The 17815-nt window shown below is 35.3% G+C and overlaps 1 protein-coding gene across 2 annotated transcripts; it reads left to right on the top strand.

The window, feature by feature from the left end:
• The first annotated feature begins 488 nt into the window (after window positions 1–488).
• On the top strand, window positions 489–7690 carry Nulp1 (Nuclear localized protein 1). 2 transcript variants are annotated; one of them, XM_076134441.1, is made up of 12 exons: window positions 489–642; window positions 1236–1366; window positions 3216–3431; window positions 3850–4046; window positions 4116–4207; window positions 4291–4478; window positions 5066–5176; window positions 5263–5578; window positions 5662–5803; window positions 5982–6123; window positions 6315–6428; window positions 6513–7690. In XM_076134441.1, exons 2-12 carry the CDS (start codon window positions 1241–1243, stop codon window positions 6699–6701), a joined length of 1833 nt encoding a protein of 610 aa, XP_075990556.1. In that variant the 5' UTR covers window positions 489–642; window positions 1236–1240; the 3' UTR covers window positions 6702–7690. The 2 variants fall into 2 exon arrangements, with proteins under 2 accessions (XP_075990556.1, XP_075990557.1); XM_076134442.1 differs by having other exon boundaries at window positions 511–642; window positions 1241–1366.
• Window positions 7691–17815: the final 10125 nt, after the last annotated feature.

Genomic DNA, 17815 nt, shown 5'->3' with positions numbered 1-17815 from the left:
ACGTGTTTTAGTGTTTTTAGGAAATCATCGCCTGAGTTGTTAAAATAGGGGACAAAATTATTATAGGCAATTTTTGGAGGAAGAAACGTAAAACTTACTGTTTAGGTGTCTGATTATATTAAGGGAACGTAATTTAGTGATTTAAAAAAATCGCCTTTAACTTAAACTGTTAAAATGTGGGGGACTAAAGTTTGAACTGGAGATTTTTTACTTTAATTTATTTAATGTTCATCAATTTACGAATATATTCTTGAAAATATGTAACCATTCTAATAACAACTTCCATCATATATTTTTTATTTGGTTCATTATCATTGATATCTATTAATAACCCTAAACAGGTGAATCACAAAATCTATTTAAATTAGTGTTCGTAATAATACCTACATAAATTTTATTTACCTAGCTGCAAGATGCAATAAAGAAACACATTTTTTTTATTACACAGATATGTAATAATAATTGACGTTAAAAATAACTAAACGTTTTTGAGAAATGTAGATTTTGTATAGACAGGTAAATATTGTTTTGAAACGGCTAACCGAGTGACAAGACCAAGAAAAGTTTAGCAACATTTACATTATTTGCTTGTGTAGTGCTAAAATATTCGGATTTTCTGTACTGGTCGATATAATCAAAGATGTATGTGGCTACTATTAATTTACTCATATTTTAGAAGCTAAATAATAAGCGTTGTAAACTGGGTGAATTATTGATATTACACGACATTAAACAACACGCGTATAGGTTATGTACTACACGTCTTATTTTTTTGTGTTTGTTTTCAGTCGTAAAATAATGTAATGTTTATTTCATTATTTCTGGTAATACAGAGCTCATTGTCATTTTCGACAATTAAATAACTATGTTCACACGGATTATTATGCACGCACAATCCGTAAATCCTATAGTATGCTGATACATATCAATCATCTAGATGCAATTTATTAATGTTAGTATCTATATACGACTACCGGGATACCTGGGCATCCATTTGCGGACCAACCAGACAGGGTTATCGATTGACACTTATGCGCACGCAACAAATGCCCTAGACGCAGCTAGCATCCCTAGCATCTAGTCTGGGTCAGTTGAATGCCGCCCCTTGCACTATGATGTGGTGCATCGCGAATATTTAAACAATTTGGACTGTATTTATTGATTTCTTCATTGATATCAAGTAATAACCGTTACGATTGTGAAAGTGTGAAAACAAACAAGTGCATCTGTTGCAGCGAAGATGTCTTCGCGCAATTTTCGGAAGCTGTGTCCACACAAGCTGCCGCCGCTCGACTCCGACGACTCGGACGCGGACTACCAGCCGATGTACAGCCGTCAGAAAAATAAGAAGAGCACCTATGCTGGGGTAAGTAAGCTTGAATAAATCAAAACAAACCTTAATACTCAAAAACTGCAAGGGGATGGCGCACGAAAAGGGTGGCGGTGGAGGGGGGGAGGGGAACATTATGGCGTCTTCCTTTCTTTTATGATTTAGGTTTTAAGTTAGCAAATAACTAGTGAATTGCAGTACAGATTATGGTGAGCCACTTGTGTTAATAATCACCAATAGCATTGTGGCTGATTTTCACAAAGCTAGAAAGCAACTATAGAGTGTACTGCCACTTACCTACCTAGCGACTTCATACCTGTGTTGAATACCTTTTTGACAGTATTGTTGGGAATAGAACTCGGAAGTAACTCTGCAAAGATGAAGATGTTTGTCTGATGATGAAGCGAAGCAAGATTGCACGGTGGAGCACTAATGAAATATTAACCAATAGGACTAGTCCATTAGAGCAGAGCTGAGAGTTAATACAATCTTTGCAATGGTGGATATTTTCTTCTTTTTAAACTCAGCGGGCTAGCTTTGCTTGAATAGATAAGGAACCTCATATGCTATAGTCTCAATTAAAAGGTGAAAATCATTGTAAAGTTCTGAGCTAAGACTGTTTAATAGTGATTCTATGTATGACGAACGAACCTGTATATGGTAGTTATTACACACTGCACCATTTAGCTTCTTCGTAAGACCAACTTAAACTTAACTTCAAAGAGCACTCCGGAATGAAACCACTCAACTTGTCTATGGATATCTTAGATCTGTCTGACCAATAGCATCTGTGATTGAGGAATTGCAATGAAATACTTACCGAGGCTATTTAGGTACACCTTTCTGTTTAAGCACCTTGTTCTTGTTAATTGCACAAAAGATATTGTTGTGATTTGACAAACAGGCACATTTGTTATAGAGGCAATAAAGATAGTTTTCTTCGTAATACCCAAACCTTATAGCAGTATAGTGTAAATGACTTGACTACTGACATAATAAACATTAGACATTGTATATACTCTCATGTGGATCTACATTGAGAAGTTGGTTCTAGTGGTAGTAGCTGAATGGTCAATCATTTTAGTTTCTGCTGGACACTTGATCATCTGATCACTGTTTCTATTTGCAGCTTTGTAATTTGTCTAGATATAAAGTGTCCTGCTAAATTAAGATCATTGCAGAGGATGCTTAAAATGCATTAGATAATATCATGGGAGAGTATTAAAATAATATATGATTTTCCATATCCTTGCTAAAGAAACTGCTTAAACATAATCACCTGATTTAATGACCCTGTGGAGTTTGACATTAGAGTCGGATGAAAAGATAAAGATTTTGGTAATAAAACATAAAGTAAATAATAATGTAAAATCATACAACAAGTCATACCAATATCAGTTTTATTGCGCGGCGTACATTAATATCGATGCGACCCGGGCACAGCTATGGGTGTTTATTCCCCACCCTCTTGCACCACCCACAAAGCCGCCACCCGGCTGCATTTCCTATAGGAGAGCTGGATTATAGGGTGGTTACCACCTCCCTCCACCCTCAGCTATATCTCGTTGCTTATGTTACAGTCATTGATTTTAAAATATTCTACTTGTAGGCAGCTACTTGTCAGTTATAGGTATACCGTATGTACTTTTTCGATCTAGTTTAACTTCCTTTTTGAATTGTTGGATTTGTATGTTTATACAATTAAATTTTGTTAGTTCAATTATGTTGTGTTACTATTAACTAATATAAAGTTGCTAGCGATTCAGCCGCTTAGCGATACAATTAAAAGCTCGGCAATATGCTTGCGAAAATGATTGCAATGTATTTTTCCAATTATTGTTTAATTGCTTTTGAAACAAAAGTTGGAGTAATACATTGTTTTTAGTTGGAGGTCAGCACCGATTCAGAGCATGATCGTGAGCATGAGACGGAGGTTGCGGAGGTCCCCGACTCCATCCCTCATGGCGGGGCCCGCAAAAAGACAGTAATCAAAAAGAAAAAGAAGGAGAAAACCAAGAAACCCCACAAAACCAACAAGCAATACACTCCATCGTTTGCCAGCACCAGCAATGATAACTCCGTGGGACAGGTGAACCAAGAGGTAAGTTAATGCTTCCATTTTTGTTGCACAAAGTATGCAAACAATAAAAAATTACGATGATATTCATTGATTCTAACTTACATGAAATTAGATCAAAAATTACCTTAGTCAGTTTTTAAGCCTACTCTACAAGTAGCCGGCTGGGAGCATTTCATTTATGTGGCGCGATGCATCAATTATATTCTTATAATAGTGTACACTAGGTAACGAAATAACTATACCACGATTAAAATTAGATTAAGTGGTGACATAGTTATTTCTGCAACTTTTTATTACACTGTCACATAACATACGTCAGACATGTAAGCAATTTAGAGTAAGTAACTTTCACGTTGTGTTACAGTAACTTTTCTGGTAGATTCAACTAGACACGAACTATTGTAGTTTTCGTTTTAATGAAGTATGGACGTCCTTTCAGTTGGATGAGATAGACAGATCACTTCTAGAAGTGAACGCTTTGCTTGGAACCCCGCCACCAGCTCCGCCCGAGCCTAGCCCGCCCACGCAGTTTGAGCGAATGAGGGAAGTCATGATGGTTCAAGCCAAACATCTGAATGTATCAAATGAATTGCGCAAGCTCTTTGGGCCAGAGGACCCAGAAGATGTCAAAATCAGGTAGTATGTCGGTAGTTAAAAATACGCACGAAGCGTTCAATTTTATTGAATTAATTTTATATATTTTAGAGCCAGGACTCAACCTTATCGTGCTCGAGTGCTAAAACGTGTTCTGGTAACACCTACAAACGATATGAAAATATACAATTTTTGGAAAGGAGGTAAATGGTGACTTATTCAGTTCAGATACAACAGAATGAGATTCAGTTATGTACCGACAATAAATATACGTAATAATTTCTAGGTTTGTCGATGTCAATACTGAAGAAAGTAGGTGATGTCGTTTATTTTGTATACGATCATGACGAAGACTACCAGAAGAGGCACAAGAAATTCTTGAACAAATACACGCAAAGCATAAGGCGTCACGGAAGTGGTCTTGTTTACTTAGACGACGCCAAGAAGAATATGCACTTGGAGCCGTTGATCGAAGTAAGTTTTAATAGTGTTATTATGTAGTCCAGTACCTCAAGATAAAACCGCCTGGCTCCGATGAATATAATGAGTTCTAAATCAATTGCATAGGCAATGCAATTTTTTATAAAAAAAAATACATTTAGTTAGTTTTTTGTTATTGTTTTCCGATTATGGCTAAAATACTTAGTTTGTACTATTGCTCATGACTGCTTCTAGATTGTAAAGTAAATAATGTTCTTGCTTGTTTTGTTTGTTGATGTCTGTCTGCCTCTGTGGTGCGGTCAGTAGTAGGCGACTACCGCGCAATAGGTCTCGGGTTCGAATCCGGGGTCGGGCCAAAAAGTCTTCTGACATTTTCTGATAAGAATATCTCAGAGACCGCCTGGGGTTAGGAAGTTGAGATCGTAGACCTCCATGCCTCGAGAGCACGTAAAACCGTCGGCGCCAAGCCTGACATCTCACTGGTCGTATCCGTCGTACCGACCCGCGAGAGTAGTGAAATAAAGAGTGTACTTACCTGTTTATTGTGCACTTTAAACAAATGTAGGTAATTATTAATGTTCTTGTGTCGTAAAATTAGCTTATGATATATTTAATTTTAGGCGGCTGACTTCTTATTTCGCGCAGAGGAATACAGCATTGCGAACGAACTACTTGAAAACATTGTCACATATTTGCAGTTTGTGGCTCATCCTTCGTTCATCCTCACCAGCGTAAGCAAACTTAAAATTATTATACATATAATAATTTCGGAACTAATCGACGTTCTGTAGTTTACTATGTGCTGATAATTTTACAGATGAACGTACGTCTAACATTTGACTATTTGGAGAACCGCCCGTTCCACGTGGCGATGATGCGTTACATGTATATGCTGTCTAATAAAGCATGCCACCGGACAGCGTTGGAGATCGCCAAGATGTTACTGAACATTGATCCAACCGACCCACTGGCGGTGCTGTTCGTCATCGACACGCTCGCGCTGCGTGCAAGGGAGCACCAGTGGCTCATTGACGCTATAGATTACTTGAATAAAACGCGCCAGGCCAATATGCTATTCAATATTCAATACTCATATGCACTAGCGCACTACCATGTTGCAATGAAGAATAAAAGTAAGGTGTCTCTTTTAATAACAAAGTACTGGTACATCTTCAAAAATATTATGTCAGTATAATAGTATTTTTTAATGTTTTAGGCGACTTGGTGTTGGCCGATCGGTACTTAAAGGGCGCAATGATGGCATGCCCTAGGGTGGTTGTTAACATTTTTGAAAGTGCCAATATAATTGATGCAGATATAAGCGGGCATAAGATGTTCTCTACCGAATCTACGACAATGTAAGTCCATTATTATATTCGCAAAAGCCCCGCGATGTTTGACGTTACTCGTTAATCAACCTATTCATACTTAGGATCTTTTAAAAAACATAATGAAATTTCATTTAAGTATGAATAGGTTCGTATGCTCGTGGACAGGTTGTGTAGGTAGTGAGTGACTTGTTCAATTTAATTTCAGTGGTGGGCAGGGCTTGAACGAGCTGATGATGATCTACGCTAGGCTGACTTGGTCGCGCTGGCGCGAGCCGGGGGTGCTGGATTGGTTTATGAAGAATGCTAAAGAAATAGCCGATGAGTATAATCAAGATCAAGCAGTCAGGGTAAACTATCTGTTATATTTTTTTGTGTTCGAGACATTATAACGATTTGCTTTAGAAATGTTAATCCGAGACAAAATTAAATGGACATGAAACTGGCGTTAATTCATTGTTAACTTATTTTGCTACGTACTGATAATAGATATCCGTACCATAACTTACGGTTGTTATTAAGTACTTTGTTTGTTTCCTAGGACCGCGTGGAGCAGCTGGCGACGCTGCGCCTCTCACTGTTCCAAGTGTACCCCCCAGAAGTCTTGCGTCACATGGCCGTCATCAGGACCATGGCCAACCTCCTGCTGGATACGGTACGTGCTGCTAATATGTTGTCTATTTCTATACAAGTGGTAGTAGTCGGCGCAAGGTATGTTAACGCGGTGTGTGTTCCTTAGCCCATGAGGCCGTCGGACCGGCCCACCTGCGCCTGGGACCCGCTGATGGACGGGGGCATCAACCGCTTCATGTACCCGGCGTCCAACGAGCCGCCGCGCAACGTCGCCCCCGGCGGACAGGCCATGCTATACAGGTTCTTCACATCAATATTCCCATCTACAGACCTTGAACCCCCTATCGATGACTGAGTACGATTTGTTTGTTTCTTTATAAGTTATCTTAAGCTTTCTGCTTCATCTGTTCACAAATACAAAACTGATTTATTCATCAACTGTTTTATGACAGCATTTCATATCAATTCTTTCCTTTTGTTTATTACTTTTTTGACTGTTATGTTTTGTTTATATTATGTTGTACATCTGATGATGTAGAGGAAATACATTAGGTTTCATGACCTGAACTGTGACTATTTATATTGAATGTGATGACGACGACTCGACCTGCCCGGGGCACTACTTCATGGAATGTATAATGGGTTTACTCGTTATTTCTGATTGTTCGTACATCCACATAGGTGATATTGCTGCATGACAGAGTTGCGCAGATACTTAAGAAAAATTGCAAACAATGCCGATTTCAATGTACAGTCCCGAGCATAATATAAAATTGTATATAATAATATGTATTATACTAATACTATAAACTTTATATTTATTATGAATGTAGATATAAAATCATTGTTGTTAGCGGTTATTAAAAAGTGATCATTATCTGGAGTGAGTACCGCATAGTAGTGTGCTCGTGACTGTACTCATAAACTTGTTGAAACTAACTAAATCTCTTTCTTGATATGTTAAGGATAGAAGATTTACAATAGAATTAATAGCAGTTTATTAATGTATATTTTTCTGTCTGTGGTTATACAAGAGAGGGAGAGAGATATAGTACAGTTTTGTGAACATGAAGTCGGTGTTCTTATATATTTTTGTTTGCATGAAACGTGCGTTCAGCTTCCTAAGGCTCATATTATGTACATATTATTATGTAATTATGTTTATGTCTATGAGATATAAATGTAAACTTATTTTGTGCCTTAACACATTTTATTTGCAAGTTTGCTTATAAACAGAAAGTCGCTTATTTGTGAGTGTTTCATATAAATAGTATAAGTAGTTTAATTGTTATATTTGTAAGAAAGAATAAAGTTATTGATGTAATATATTATTTTTAAAATGAACTGATTTTTATTGAAGTTTATAAGACCTGTGTTATAGAGGTTTTATTATATGTTATTGTAGGGGGGACAATGAGCAGCAATAAATGAAAACATTGAATCGTGATCGATCGGCTCGTAGATGCCAAAGGAAAGGAAACAGTTGGAACATGTCATTTTATTCGTTGGATTAACTAATCTAAGTATATTATTAGGTCTATAACACTTTGTTTTCATATATTTACTACTAAAATTCGTAGTATGTAGTAATTTAATTAAGACTGTGTGATATTTGGTTACTTTAAAACTTACAATAAAGTCATGCCTAAGTGTAGTAGCGGATATTTTTGAAAATTGTATTTTCTAAGTCCTTTGTTTCGTTTTGAAATGTAAGCTAAAGACATAGAAACGCGTTACGTGTGCGGCAAAAGTTCAAAGAGTTAATTTCCGAGCAGCGGCGTCTTGGTTTAGCTACAATGTTTTTATCAACCTCTCTGGCCTAACTATAGCTGTTTTTATAGGGACTAAGAAAAACGTATAGAACGTTGTAAAAGCTGTCAAAACATTTCTAGTTTTATATGTCCCCAAAATATTATTTTTTTGATATTTACTTTGTATTTTGAAGAGATGACATGTGTGGGCAGTGCCTATATCGTGTTTCCGAATGGTCTTAGAGCAGATATGTGGCTCATAGTAGTTTTGTGCACTGTAGGTTACCGGTTACTGCACACGGCGGCCGTTTCAAGGATATCATATTATTTTCTAAATGGACGTGTACTTATATTAAACCTTTTTAACTTTTGATAATAAAATTGGACGATATTACCGCCCCCATTCTATCTCTAGGTAATATTTTAATAGATACTTTCTAAAACGAATCAAACGCATCCATAGCAACGTAGCATAGCACATCTCTGGTGGAAAGGAACCCTTATTGGTGTTAGTCACTAGAGGTCTAGCAGACCGCCGCAAACACGCGATTGAAAGAAGTTCGGAATATACCTGTGGCTAATAAGTTTTGTGTCATAGAATTCATTTAAGTCCCAACCTACAATTGGCCAGCGTGGTGGACTCGAGGCCTAATCCCTCCCTCATTACGGGAGGAGACCCTTGCCCACATGACCCATTAATGTCCCACTGCTGGAGTGTGACATTAATGGGTTAAACTTATTATTATTAAAGAATTTATTTCGGAACGTGTAACAAGTGTGAACGACATGACTGAGCTAGCCGGGCCCTGAATATTTAACGAGCCTAGTAGTTTAACGTACCTAATGCTTGTTTGCTGAGTACTCGTAGAACTAAACGTAAACGGATCGATTGCAAACGTAACAAGAAAGAAAGCATTAACCTCCGGTTTCTCAATAGCGTTTTTTCTGTATGACTTTCAACGCTATTGAGTAGATAAACTACTGCTAAATGTACCTACGAAACCAGCTTATGGTCGTTTGCAATTTGGTAGTGATAAATACTAGTTGCCGTTACAGTTTGATTACAATCATAATTACCTCGAGATCGCTTGTGGTATGCCCGCGTTATCATTGGGTACATTATCCTTGAGTATCGTCTTGACCACGTCTTCAGTTACGCACAAAGTCCCCGTTCGTATCTGTACTTATTTTGATGTTTGTACTGTTAAGTACCTACCTATATTGCTTCTGTCTATGACTTTGAGCATAGATATTCATCAAACTGTATGACCCGCGCAGCTCCGGTCGCAAATTCTCGTTGCAATTTTATTTATTCTTGATTTTTTTTCTCCATAAATATCTTCCCTGTATTTTTACAAAAACAATACGTTGCATTGTTTGAGCTGTTCTTGCGTTTTGCTCTTAGTAACATGTGGCGATTAATTTTTATGTATAAGATAAGGCCGATCTTGAAAATTTTATATTGCCCAGATAGAATGAATATAAAAAACAGCTAGGTTGGTAAGCGAGTCTTTTTGGCGTCACATCGGATTTATTGGCATCTTGCGAATATCCAAATGCATTTCAGTGAAGCGCAAATCACTCTGCATTTGAAAACCTTTTGGCAGACAAGCTACTAAGTAACGACGGAAGACTTATTTAAAAAGATGAAATATGAGCTTTACCTCATTTTTTCTGTTGCAGTTTGGTATTCTTTTTCTTATAGGATCAAAATATCTAAGCGGTTTGATGCCTTGAATAAATCTAATAATCTTATTCCTATACCTACCTATATTAAATAAAATTGTGTTGCTTTTTTCAATTTTGGTTATTTAAAGTTAAGTGCAACCAGATTTTAGTTAAGATATTGCAATTATGAGTATCAACCTGTTTTTGACTTACACAATTTTGACATGTATGCAGCTTTGAATAAGTATAGAGTCTTCGTGAAAAGAGATTAAAAAGTCTATAACTCGTTAGGGTTACATTATTTTATTACAGAATTCCTGTGGCCACTCCAACAACAACAACAGATCAGTTGATGCCACATTATTACATTTTCATTGGACTCATACAATGTGTATAAAAATTTCAGACCAAACAATTTGGAATGACTGGTTTAAAATTCATCCGCAAGATTTGTGCCAGACATTCTATATAACAAGGCAAGTTCACTTAAACCTTGTAAAAGTACACTCAGTAGTCAGTTACCAGTATTATTTAAGATCTTAGTAAGGTTTATAATCGCCACATTTTTGTCCATTTATCCCCAAGTTTGGATCTACGTGATCATCTCTACCAACTTTTAATAATAATCAATGTTCTCAAATAGGTACCTTCTTATACTCGTAGATAGAAAAATGAATCATTGCAGTCAACAGTCGAATTATAGTCAGAATTATTTAATCGTGCGACACTGACAACATTTTCCAACTATTGACGAGTTTAAAGAAAAAATGTAAAGGTATTCCTACCCGCTATGTTTAGTACTAGACTTAGTATCAGCCAGTCTAATAAATACAAACCATGAATTTCAAATGATTTATGTATTAACACCGACGCTCAAAGTTGTCACTTAATTATCTTCTTATTGAAACTAGGATAATAATTGTAATCGTGTTTTATTTTTCACAGCATTAGTCCGTCGTTAGAGCGTGGCTTGATAGATGCGCACATGATGGCACTGCATTCGCGCGACCCACCTCGGAGGACTATTAATCCATGGCGTCATCTTTTTCCCTTTGTAAACCCAGAAATGTTGATCTCTCTAGTAGATTTATTGAGTGTCACGCGTATCCCTTAAGCTTTTTTACAAAAACAATATTAACCCACTTGCTAAAACTATTCGCCTAATCATAAATTCTAAGTATTTACCTAAAGTTATGTAGCATTTTTAAGCGAATGAAAGCGGAAAGATTCGTCTCTTTATGCCTTGAGAAAGCACAGCTTATGAGTGAAAAGATTGAATATAGGATAGAGTAGTCTAGAATTTTGTAAACAACATGACGTGTGCTAAAGATTAAAAATTTATTTAGCATATAAAAGGTCGATAATCATGTACGGACAAAAAATTGATATCCCTTTAGGCGCTCTTTTCTATCCGCCTACTTTGATAGGTACATAATATAAGTACCTACCTACCGTACTTAATTATATTTTGCAGTTTATAAAAGTGCAGTCATTTATTATATTTAGTATGTATTGATTTTCGGCTTAATAAAGTATTCATTAGTTTTAAGCGTAAGGGACAAAGTCCAATTTCGTTACAAAATCACTCGTAATCATAGATATTGTTAATTTTTGCAGTAAACGCGAGTTTCTCTTCAGGAGGTAGGTAGGCACGGCTGTTTAACGTACCTACACTTTTGACACACAGTCGTTTTTATACTAAAATAGAGATCAAAGACTGATTGTGTCCATTTTAATATAAACTTTTCGCGAATCTCGTCAGAGGGGCCAATAATGGGCCACTTACTTTTATTTTTTGATAACATATATAATATTATTTATTAGTTAAACTTAACGTCAGGATTATCCTAAATTTAGAATAAAACATTATTACCTACATATCTATAAAAATAAGCAGTTTAAAACTGGTTAATATTAAAGTAATACAAAGTCTTTATGATCTCGCTAAATTTAATTTTGATAAATATTTTATTTAGGTTTTGGTTCTATAGTTTTTTTAAGGTTTAGTTTAATTAATATCAACGCTTTAGCGATGTCATGTCTGACGAATGGGTAAGGCTAGGTAACGTTTGCAGGGAAATGTTTAAGATTGATTAGGTTCTATATCCTAAATATAAGATTGCAAAGATCAGTCGTACATAATATAATTTACTTTTATTCCTACTCCGCAAATAAGTTGTCTCTTGGCACACCTTTCCCGAAAGAATAAAAATCCTCGATTGAATCATGTCATTAAAGTCAGTTCTGTCGTGACTTTTTGTAGGATTAAGATATTGTAGTTTATAGAGCATAAAATGTATGTACCCATTCAAATATAAACCACGCGCAGTTAAGTAGGTACTTACTATTAAAGTTTCCACGCAATTTATCATTTTGACTTAAATATTCCATCCACTCAAAAAAAGTTTGGAATAGAAAAGAAATCTTGTAGTTGCTTACTGTCTTTTATCAATTTTTTGTCTACTTTCGCACAAAGATCAAACTTATTTCGGCGCAAGAGTAATATGATGTTGTTTGAGTGTCAAATTATAAGGAATAAAAAGTAAAAAAAACATGCCAAATATTAGTTACTCGCTTATTGATGTTAATGCAAAAAAATGTGGAAGATGTGTTAGACACAATATTCTTATCAATGTACTATTTATCCTAGGGTTAAGGTTTTCTGAGATATTCATTAAATGTGATTGTATGTGAAAATTAAGTGATTGCCTACGAAGGTACCTTATATTTAGTTGTAGTTAGTAGTAGTAGTCGGTATTTATTAATTCACTGTCTGACATAGGCATCGGTTACCACCGAATTTTTATTTTACTAAACGAACCTAAAGTTACCACTATTTTTATTTATGAACCTGGTTTATAATTAATATGTATAATTGCCAAAATGGCAGCTAATTTTGAACGATTTATAGAATAGGTGTCTATTATAAACGTATACATTTGAATAAACTTCATTGCTATTAATAAGAACGGTTTACGTCTGGGATACTTATTATATTATAAAGTTAACCCCACGCATACGCTGTCTATGTACTAAGTCATAAATGTATTTTAAACCTAAGCGAGTTATGAATTTTCTTTAAGAAACCTAAATTAAGTATTGTTTTACAAAAACGTTTACCGAATTCTACACTTACAGGGAAGTTTAGATCTGAAACTATCAGTATTATTTATGGACATTTATTTTAGATTTTAGTTATTTATTAAAATTATATTTAGTATGAATCAAATTCAAATAATCAAGTTTATATTCCTGGTACGCTCAGTATTATTTAAATGACTTATTACGATTTTATATTACAATGTTGTAGTTTTTAAGAAAAACTCATTGTCTTTACTCGATAATAATATACTCACGTAATGAAACTAATTGTCTTGATGTTGAATTAAATGTTCTTAGTAGAGTTGCCACCCGTTTTAATGATATTTGCATCTATAATAACACAAGTAGTCACAATTTGATGTTCCAATAAGCTGGCAGTACAGTAGTCACGTAATTCTTACTGATGAGGGTGGCAACACTGATTCTTATTGTGTGAACAATTTTATGTTAACTATACGATTAATATTACCGTATGAAATAATCAATGTGTAAAACCATTTCATGTTTAACTCAATAAAGGATTAATTGGTGTCATTTGTTGTTTTATTTGTTGTTAATTCACTTAGTATTCGCAATGATAGAATATTGATCACCGCTATACTGAATAAGGATATTAATTGTCATTTACTCCTTTCCAATTATATTACACAGCTATTTACTGTGGGTTAATTTAGTCACTGATAAAGGGAGTCCTAGTATTAGTAGGCACTTCCTTGCTTCAAAAGCAAAGCCAATAAAATATAAGCTGACTCGGCAAACCTTGTTTTGCCATATAAATTATAAAAAATGTTAATGGTGGGCAACCCTTATCACTAAGGGGTATGACAAATATTAGATAGTAGCCGATTCTCAGGCTTACTGATTATGCATATAAAATTTGGTCAAAATCGATAGAGCTGTTTCGGAGGAGTAAGGTAGTAAACTATCATTGTAACACGAGAATTTTCCATAATATAATTATATAAAAAAATTAATAATTTACATTTGATAGTTGATTTTACACATTTGGGGCGAAAGCGGTGTTATCAGGTCTTAGTTCTATTAGATCTTGGTCTTAGACGAGGCCTAGGAAATGGTAGAAATTCACTCCTTAGTTGGAATCTGGACAGAGAGTAAGTATTTTTAAGTGCGTTTAACTTGTATGGCCGTCTCTCATGTTAAGCTCTAAAGTTGTAATAACGAAAAGAGGAAAGGAATGTGTATGCAAAATTATGTAAGTACGAATGAGTGGGTCGGAATACTACCTACCTAACTAATATACCTATACTTTTTTTTGACGAAATGGAGTAAGTACATTTGAGAGGAAGTGAATAAAGAGCGGATTTATAGGTAGAGTACGATTCTACGAAACAGAGTGATATGAGTTGTAATGAATTAGGTAGGTATTAACAACTAGTGCAAATGGAAATGTAAGTAAAGGAAAACCTAAATTAAAATGAGATTGCATCTATCTATCTAATCAGCCCGTATCCACCCACTGTACAGTATAGGCCAAATATAGAGATTGCATGAAAGATGATTAAATATGAGTGAGGAAATAAGACATGTTTGTGTCTATCTTATTTAAGGTGAGACCAGAAAAGAGACTTTTTAACTATAGACTCCCGACAGCTATCGACTAATTTTGCGGACGCCCTACGAATTATTTTTACAATTCTTCGTCCGGTATGACAAAATGTATGGTTGTGTATGAGGCAAGGGAAATTTATAAGGATCCTATAACGTGGGTTTCTCTCTCTGGATACCCTTATATTAAGAGGCGTGTTTTAAAGTGTGTAGTCATGACTCATGCACCCTGCTAGGCCTCTACAAACAATATCAATAGGTTAGAGTTACGGTGTCAAGTGCTAGTTGGTCAATTACTGTTAAGTTAATGAGCGCCAAAACTATAACCATTTGATTTACGATTACTTGTTCACTGAGAGGCTCATTCATGAAGACCATGATTGTATCACGCCATACTTAATACCACGTGACTAATCCAAATGTATAGAAGCTTTGTCGCTTGTAACAAATATCAGTTCTGTTCCTGTAACCGTCTCGGCTTGATGCTCTGCGAGCACGCGTTTGTTTTAATTAAATAAAGCTCTGTGCATTAATTTGACTGGCACAGTCGGGTCGTCTTAAGTTCGCGTAAAGTTTGTTATTTTGTACACAAAAATCGGTACTTCAAGGCAACTAATAGCCTGGCTAAGATTCGAAGAACTTCTAAATATCGTCAAATACCGCATCGGGCAGCAGCATCATCTCGCTAACACCTTTAAAGGCAGCGACTCGGCATGGGCAGCATCAGATTACTGTGAGTAAATCCTTATTCGCACTGTTTCCATAACCCTGTTTCTTTCCTTATACATTCTAACTGGTATCGGTCAAAATCGCGGAATCTACGATTAGGTTTTAGTATTTACTTGTATTTTTCGACCAAAATTGCGATATCTACAATTAGTTCATAGAAACGTGTCTTTTCGGACAACCATAGCCGAATCTACATTTAGTTTAAACGTATATATCGGACAAAAATCGCCGAATATACCTACTTTATTAGTCTTTTGCCTTTTAAAATATGTATAAATTTGTAAAAATGGCTACAAAAGAGCCAACCAATACCATTCAATTAATTCCTAAGAAAATACTAGCTATTATCCCACGCTTCGATGGCGACGGCGAATTGCTAAATTTATTTATAAATAGATGCGAATATGTTATAAAATCGTTTAGAGTTGAAAACAATCCCGCTCAAGACATTTACTTATATCACTGCATTACCAGTAGATTAGTAGGTAAAGCAGCTGTACTAATTAGCGGACGAGAAAATGTGTTCTCATGGGAGGAGTTAAAAAAAATATTTTTACAATATTTTGGCGATCCACGCACAGAAGCCTGTATTGCCATAGAACTAGAAAATCTTAAAATAAAACAAGGAGAAACATATATTGATTTCTGTCATAGAATACAGAATATAATATCATCACTCATTTCTAAAGTCAACCTTTTAACTGATGAAGGCATCAAGGCAGCTAAATACTTAATTTACAACAACACCGCGTTAAACGTATTTTTATACAACTTACCCGAGGAAATGCTTCGATTCGTAAGATTAAATAAATGCACCTCACTAGAAAGTGCACTAAGTGTCGTAACAGAGAGGTCAGTTTTCAAACGCAGTATCAATCGAAAAATAAATCGAAACACAAACCATTACAACCAATACCTTTAAATACTAACGCCACAAAGCCAATTGAAATTCTAATATTATATTATAAATAGTGATAAAATAGTAAACAATATTCAAAATAAACAAAATACGATCACAAATAAGGTGACTTTAATATGTAAGATGATCGACACTTTTGTCAATACAACAAACACTAGAAATAATTTCATTATACCTATTAGAAAAACAATTGAAGAAATTCGGGAAATTCTTAACAGAACACAATATCAAAGGAGAAAGGAACTTATAATAAATACATTTAATTTACTCATTCATCATTTTAAACTTTTATTAATTAGATTAAATTAAACGAAGTCGATACAACAGTCGGTTTTATTAAAATCAATATTTTACATCAATACACTAATTATTCCCTAATTATTTTTCCCTACACCCTTTTCCTATGTACCTACCTATAATCCAAAACTAAATTTAACCTTCCTAAAAACTTCCAAACATTCCCACATTGTTGCGAAGGGATTGAAAACCGTACCTACCATTATCTCAACCTTGTAAGGAGATAGACCAAGGAAAATTCCTATGCCATGAAGATTACATGTCAGTGGAAAATGAAGATAAATAAATGCACCGAATAATGAAGTTTTCTACTCAAATAACGTCGTGTGCACCACTGCCAGTAGAATCTTCCGATGTAAAGATTAAATCTATACAAGAAGACTCTTGGATAATTTACACCCGAGTTCACACGTTGCGGACAGAATATTGTGAAAATGATATAAGCTAACATTATTGGCACATATATCATAACATTGAACAACGATTGTAAAATCTAAGTCGGAAAAATACGCTAAAGAAGCAAACATGTCTTCAAGTAGCACCGGGAATGTTCCGCAATATGCCGAGCTTCCACCTGCCCAACATAGTTCCTCCTAAGGACACAATGCAGCGCAAGGCGATCAACCTGGATCAAGTAAATATGGAGAACTCGCAGTTTCTTCGTCACGCATTAAAAAGTGAAGTGTTAAAAAGTGAAAAGCCATTTCATATAGTGAATTTACACAGTGTTAGCCTAGGAACTGTAATAATTTATGTAATCCTAGCTATAGTATTTCTCATTTTTGTATATCGTTACAAAGGTGAAATAATGTGTAATCAAAATCATCATACTAAATTTAACAAGAATTTAAATGTCGATTTTAATCTTAAGGAGCCTAGTTATGCGCCCTGCTAGGCCTTTACTGTAAAGTTAATGAGAACCAAAACTATAACCATTTGATTTACGATTGCTTGTTCACTGAGAAGCTCACTCATGAACACCATGATTGTATCACGCCATACCTAATACCACGTGACTAATCCATAAGTATGTATAGAAGCTTTGTCCCTTGTAACAAATATCAGTTATGTTCCTGTAACTGTCTCGGCTTGATGCTCTGCGAGCACACCTTTGTTTTAAATAAATAAATATTTTTTTTTAAATACGGCTCTGTGAATTATTTGACTATGTATATTGAATGTCAAACTCTCGATAGTAGGCAGTATGCATAGATGAAACAAACAACTTAAACATTTTCGCTACACATTTAAACGATTATAAGGTCCATTTAAAAATAATTACGGGGGCGACGGCCAGGGCTATTGCGTTTAATCGCCCGGTGCGTATATAGTCATCCAAGTCCTCTACACAGGTTCAATTTGCTATCTAAAACACCTACTTGTGTTCAAGTAATTAGGCGCCACCTATATCGTGCCTTACATAATAATATACATATG

Source organism: Anticarsia gemmatalis, chromosome Z (genome assembly GCF_050436995.1).
Source record: "Anticarsia gemmatalis isolate Benzon Research Colony breed Stoneville strain chromosome Z, ilAntGemm2 primary, whole genome shotgun sequence".
Classification (NCBI taxonomy): Eukaryota; Metazoa; Arthropoda; class Insecta; order Lepidoptera; family Erebidae; genus Anticarsia; species Anticarsia gemmatalis.
Note: the sequence above shows the minus strand (reverse complement) of the source record. Positions and strands in the feature narration are given on the sequence as shown.

Coding starts and splice junctions, on each gene's coding strand:
- Nulp1 (XM_076134441.1), top strand. CDS start 1,241: ATGTCTTCGCGCAATTTTCGGAAGCTGTGTCCACACAAGCTGCCGCCG. Junction 4,479..5,065: donor ACTTGGAGCCGTTGATCGAA/GTAAGTTTTAAT, acceptor ATTTAATTTTAG/GCGGCTGACTTCTTATTTCG. Junction 6,429..6,512: donor CCAACCTCCTGCTGGATACG/GTACGTGCTGCT, acceptor TGTGTTCCTTAG/CCCATGAGGCCGTCGGACCG.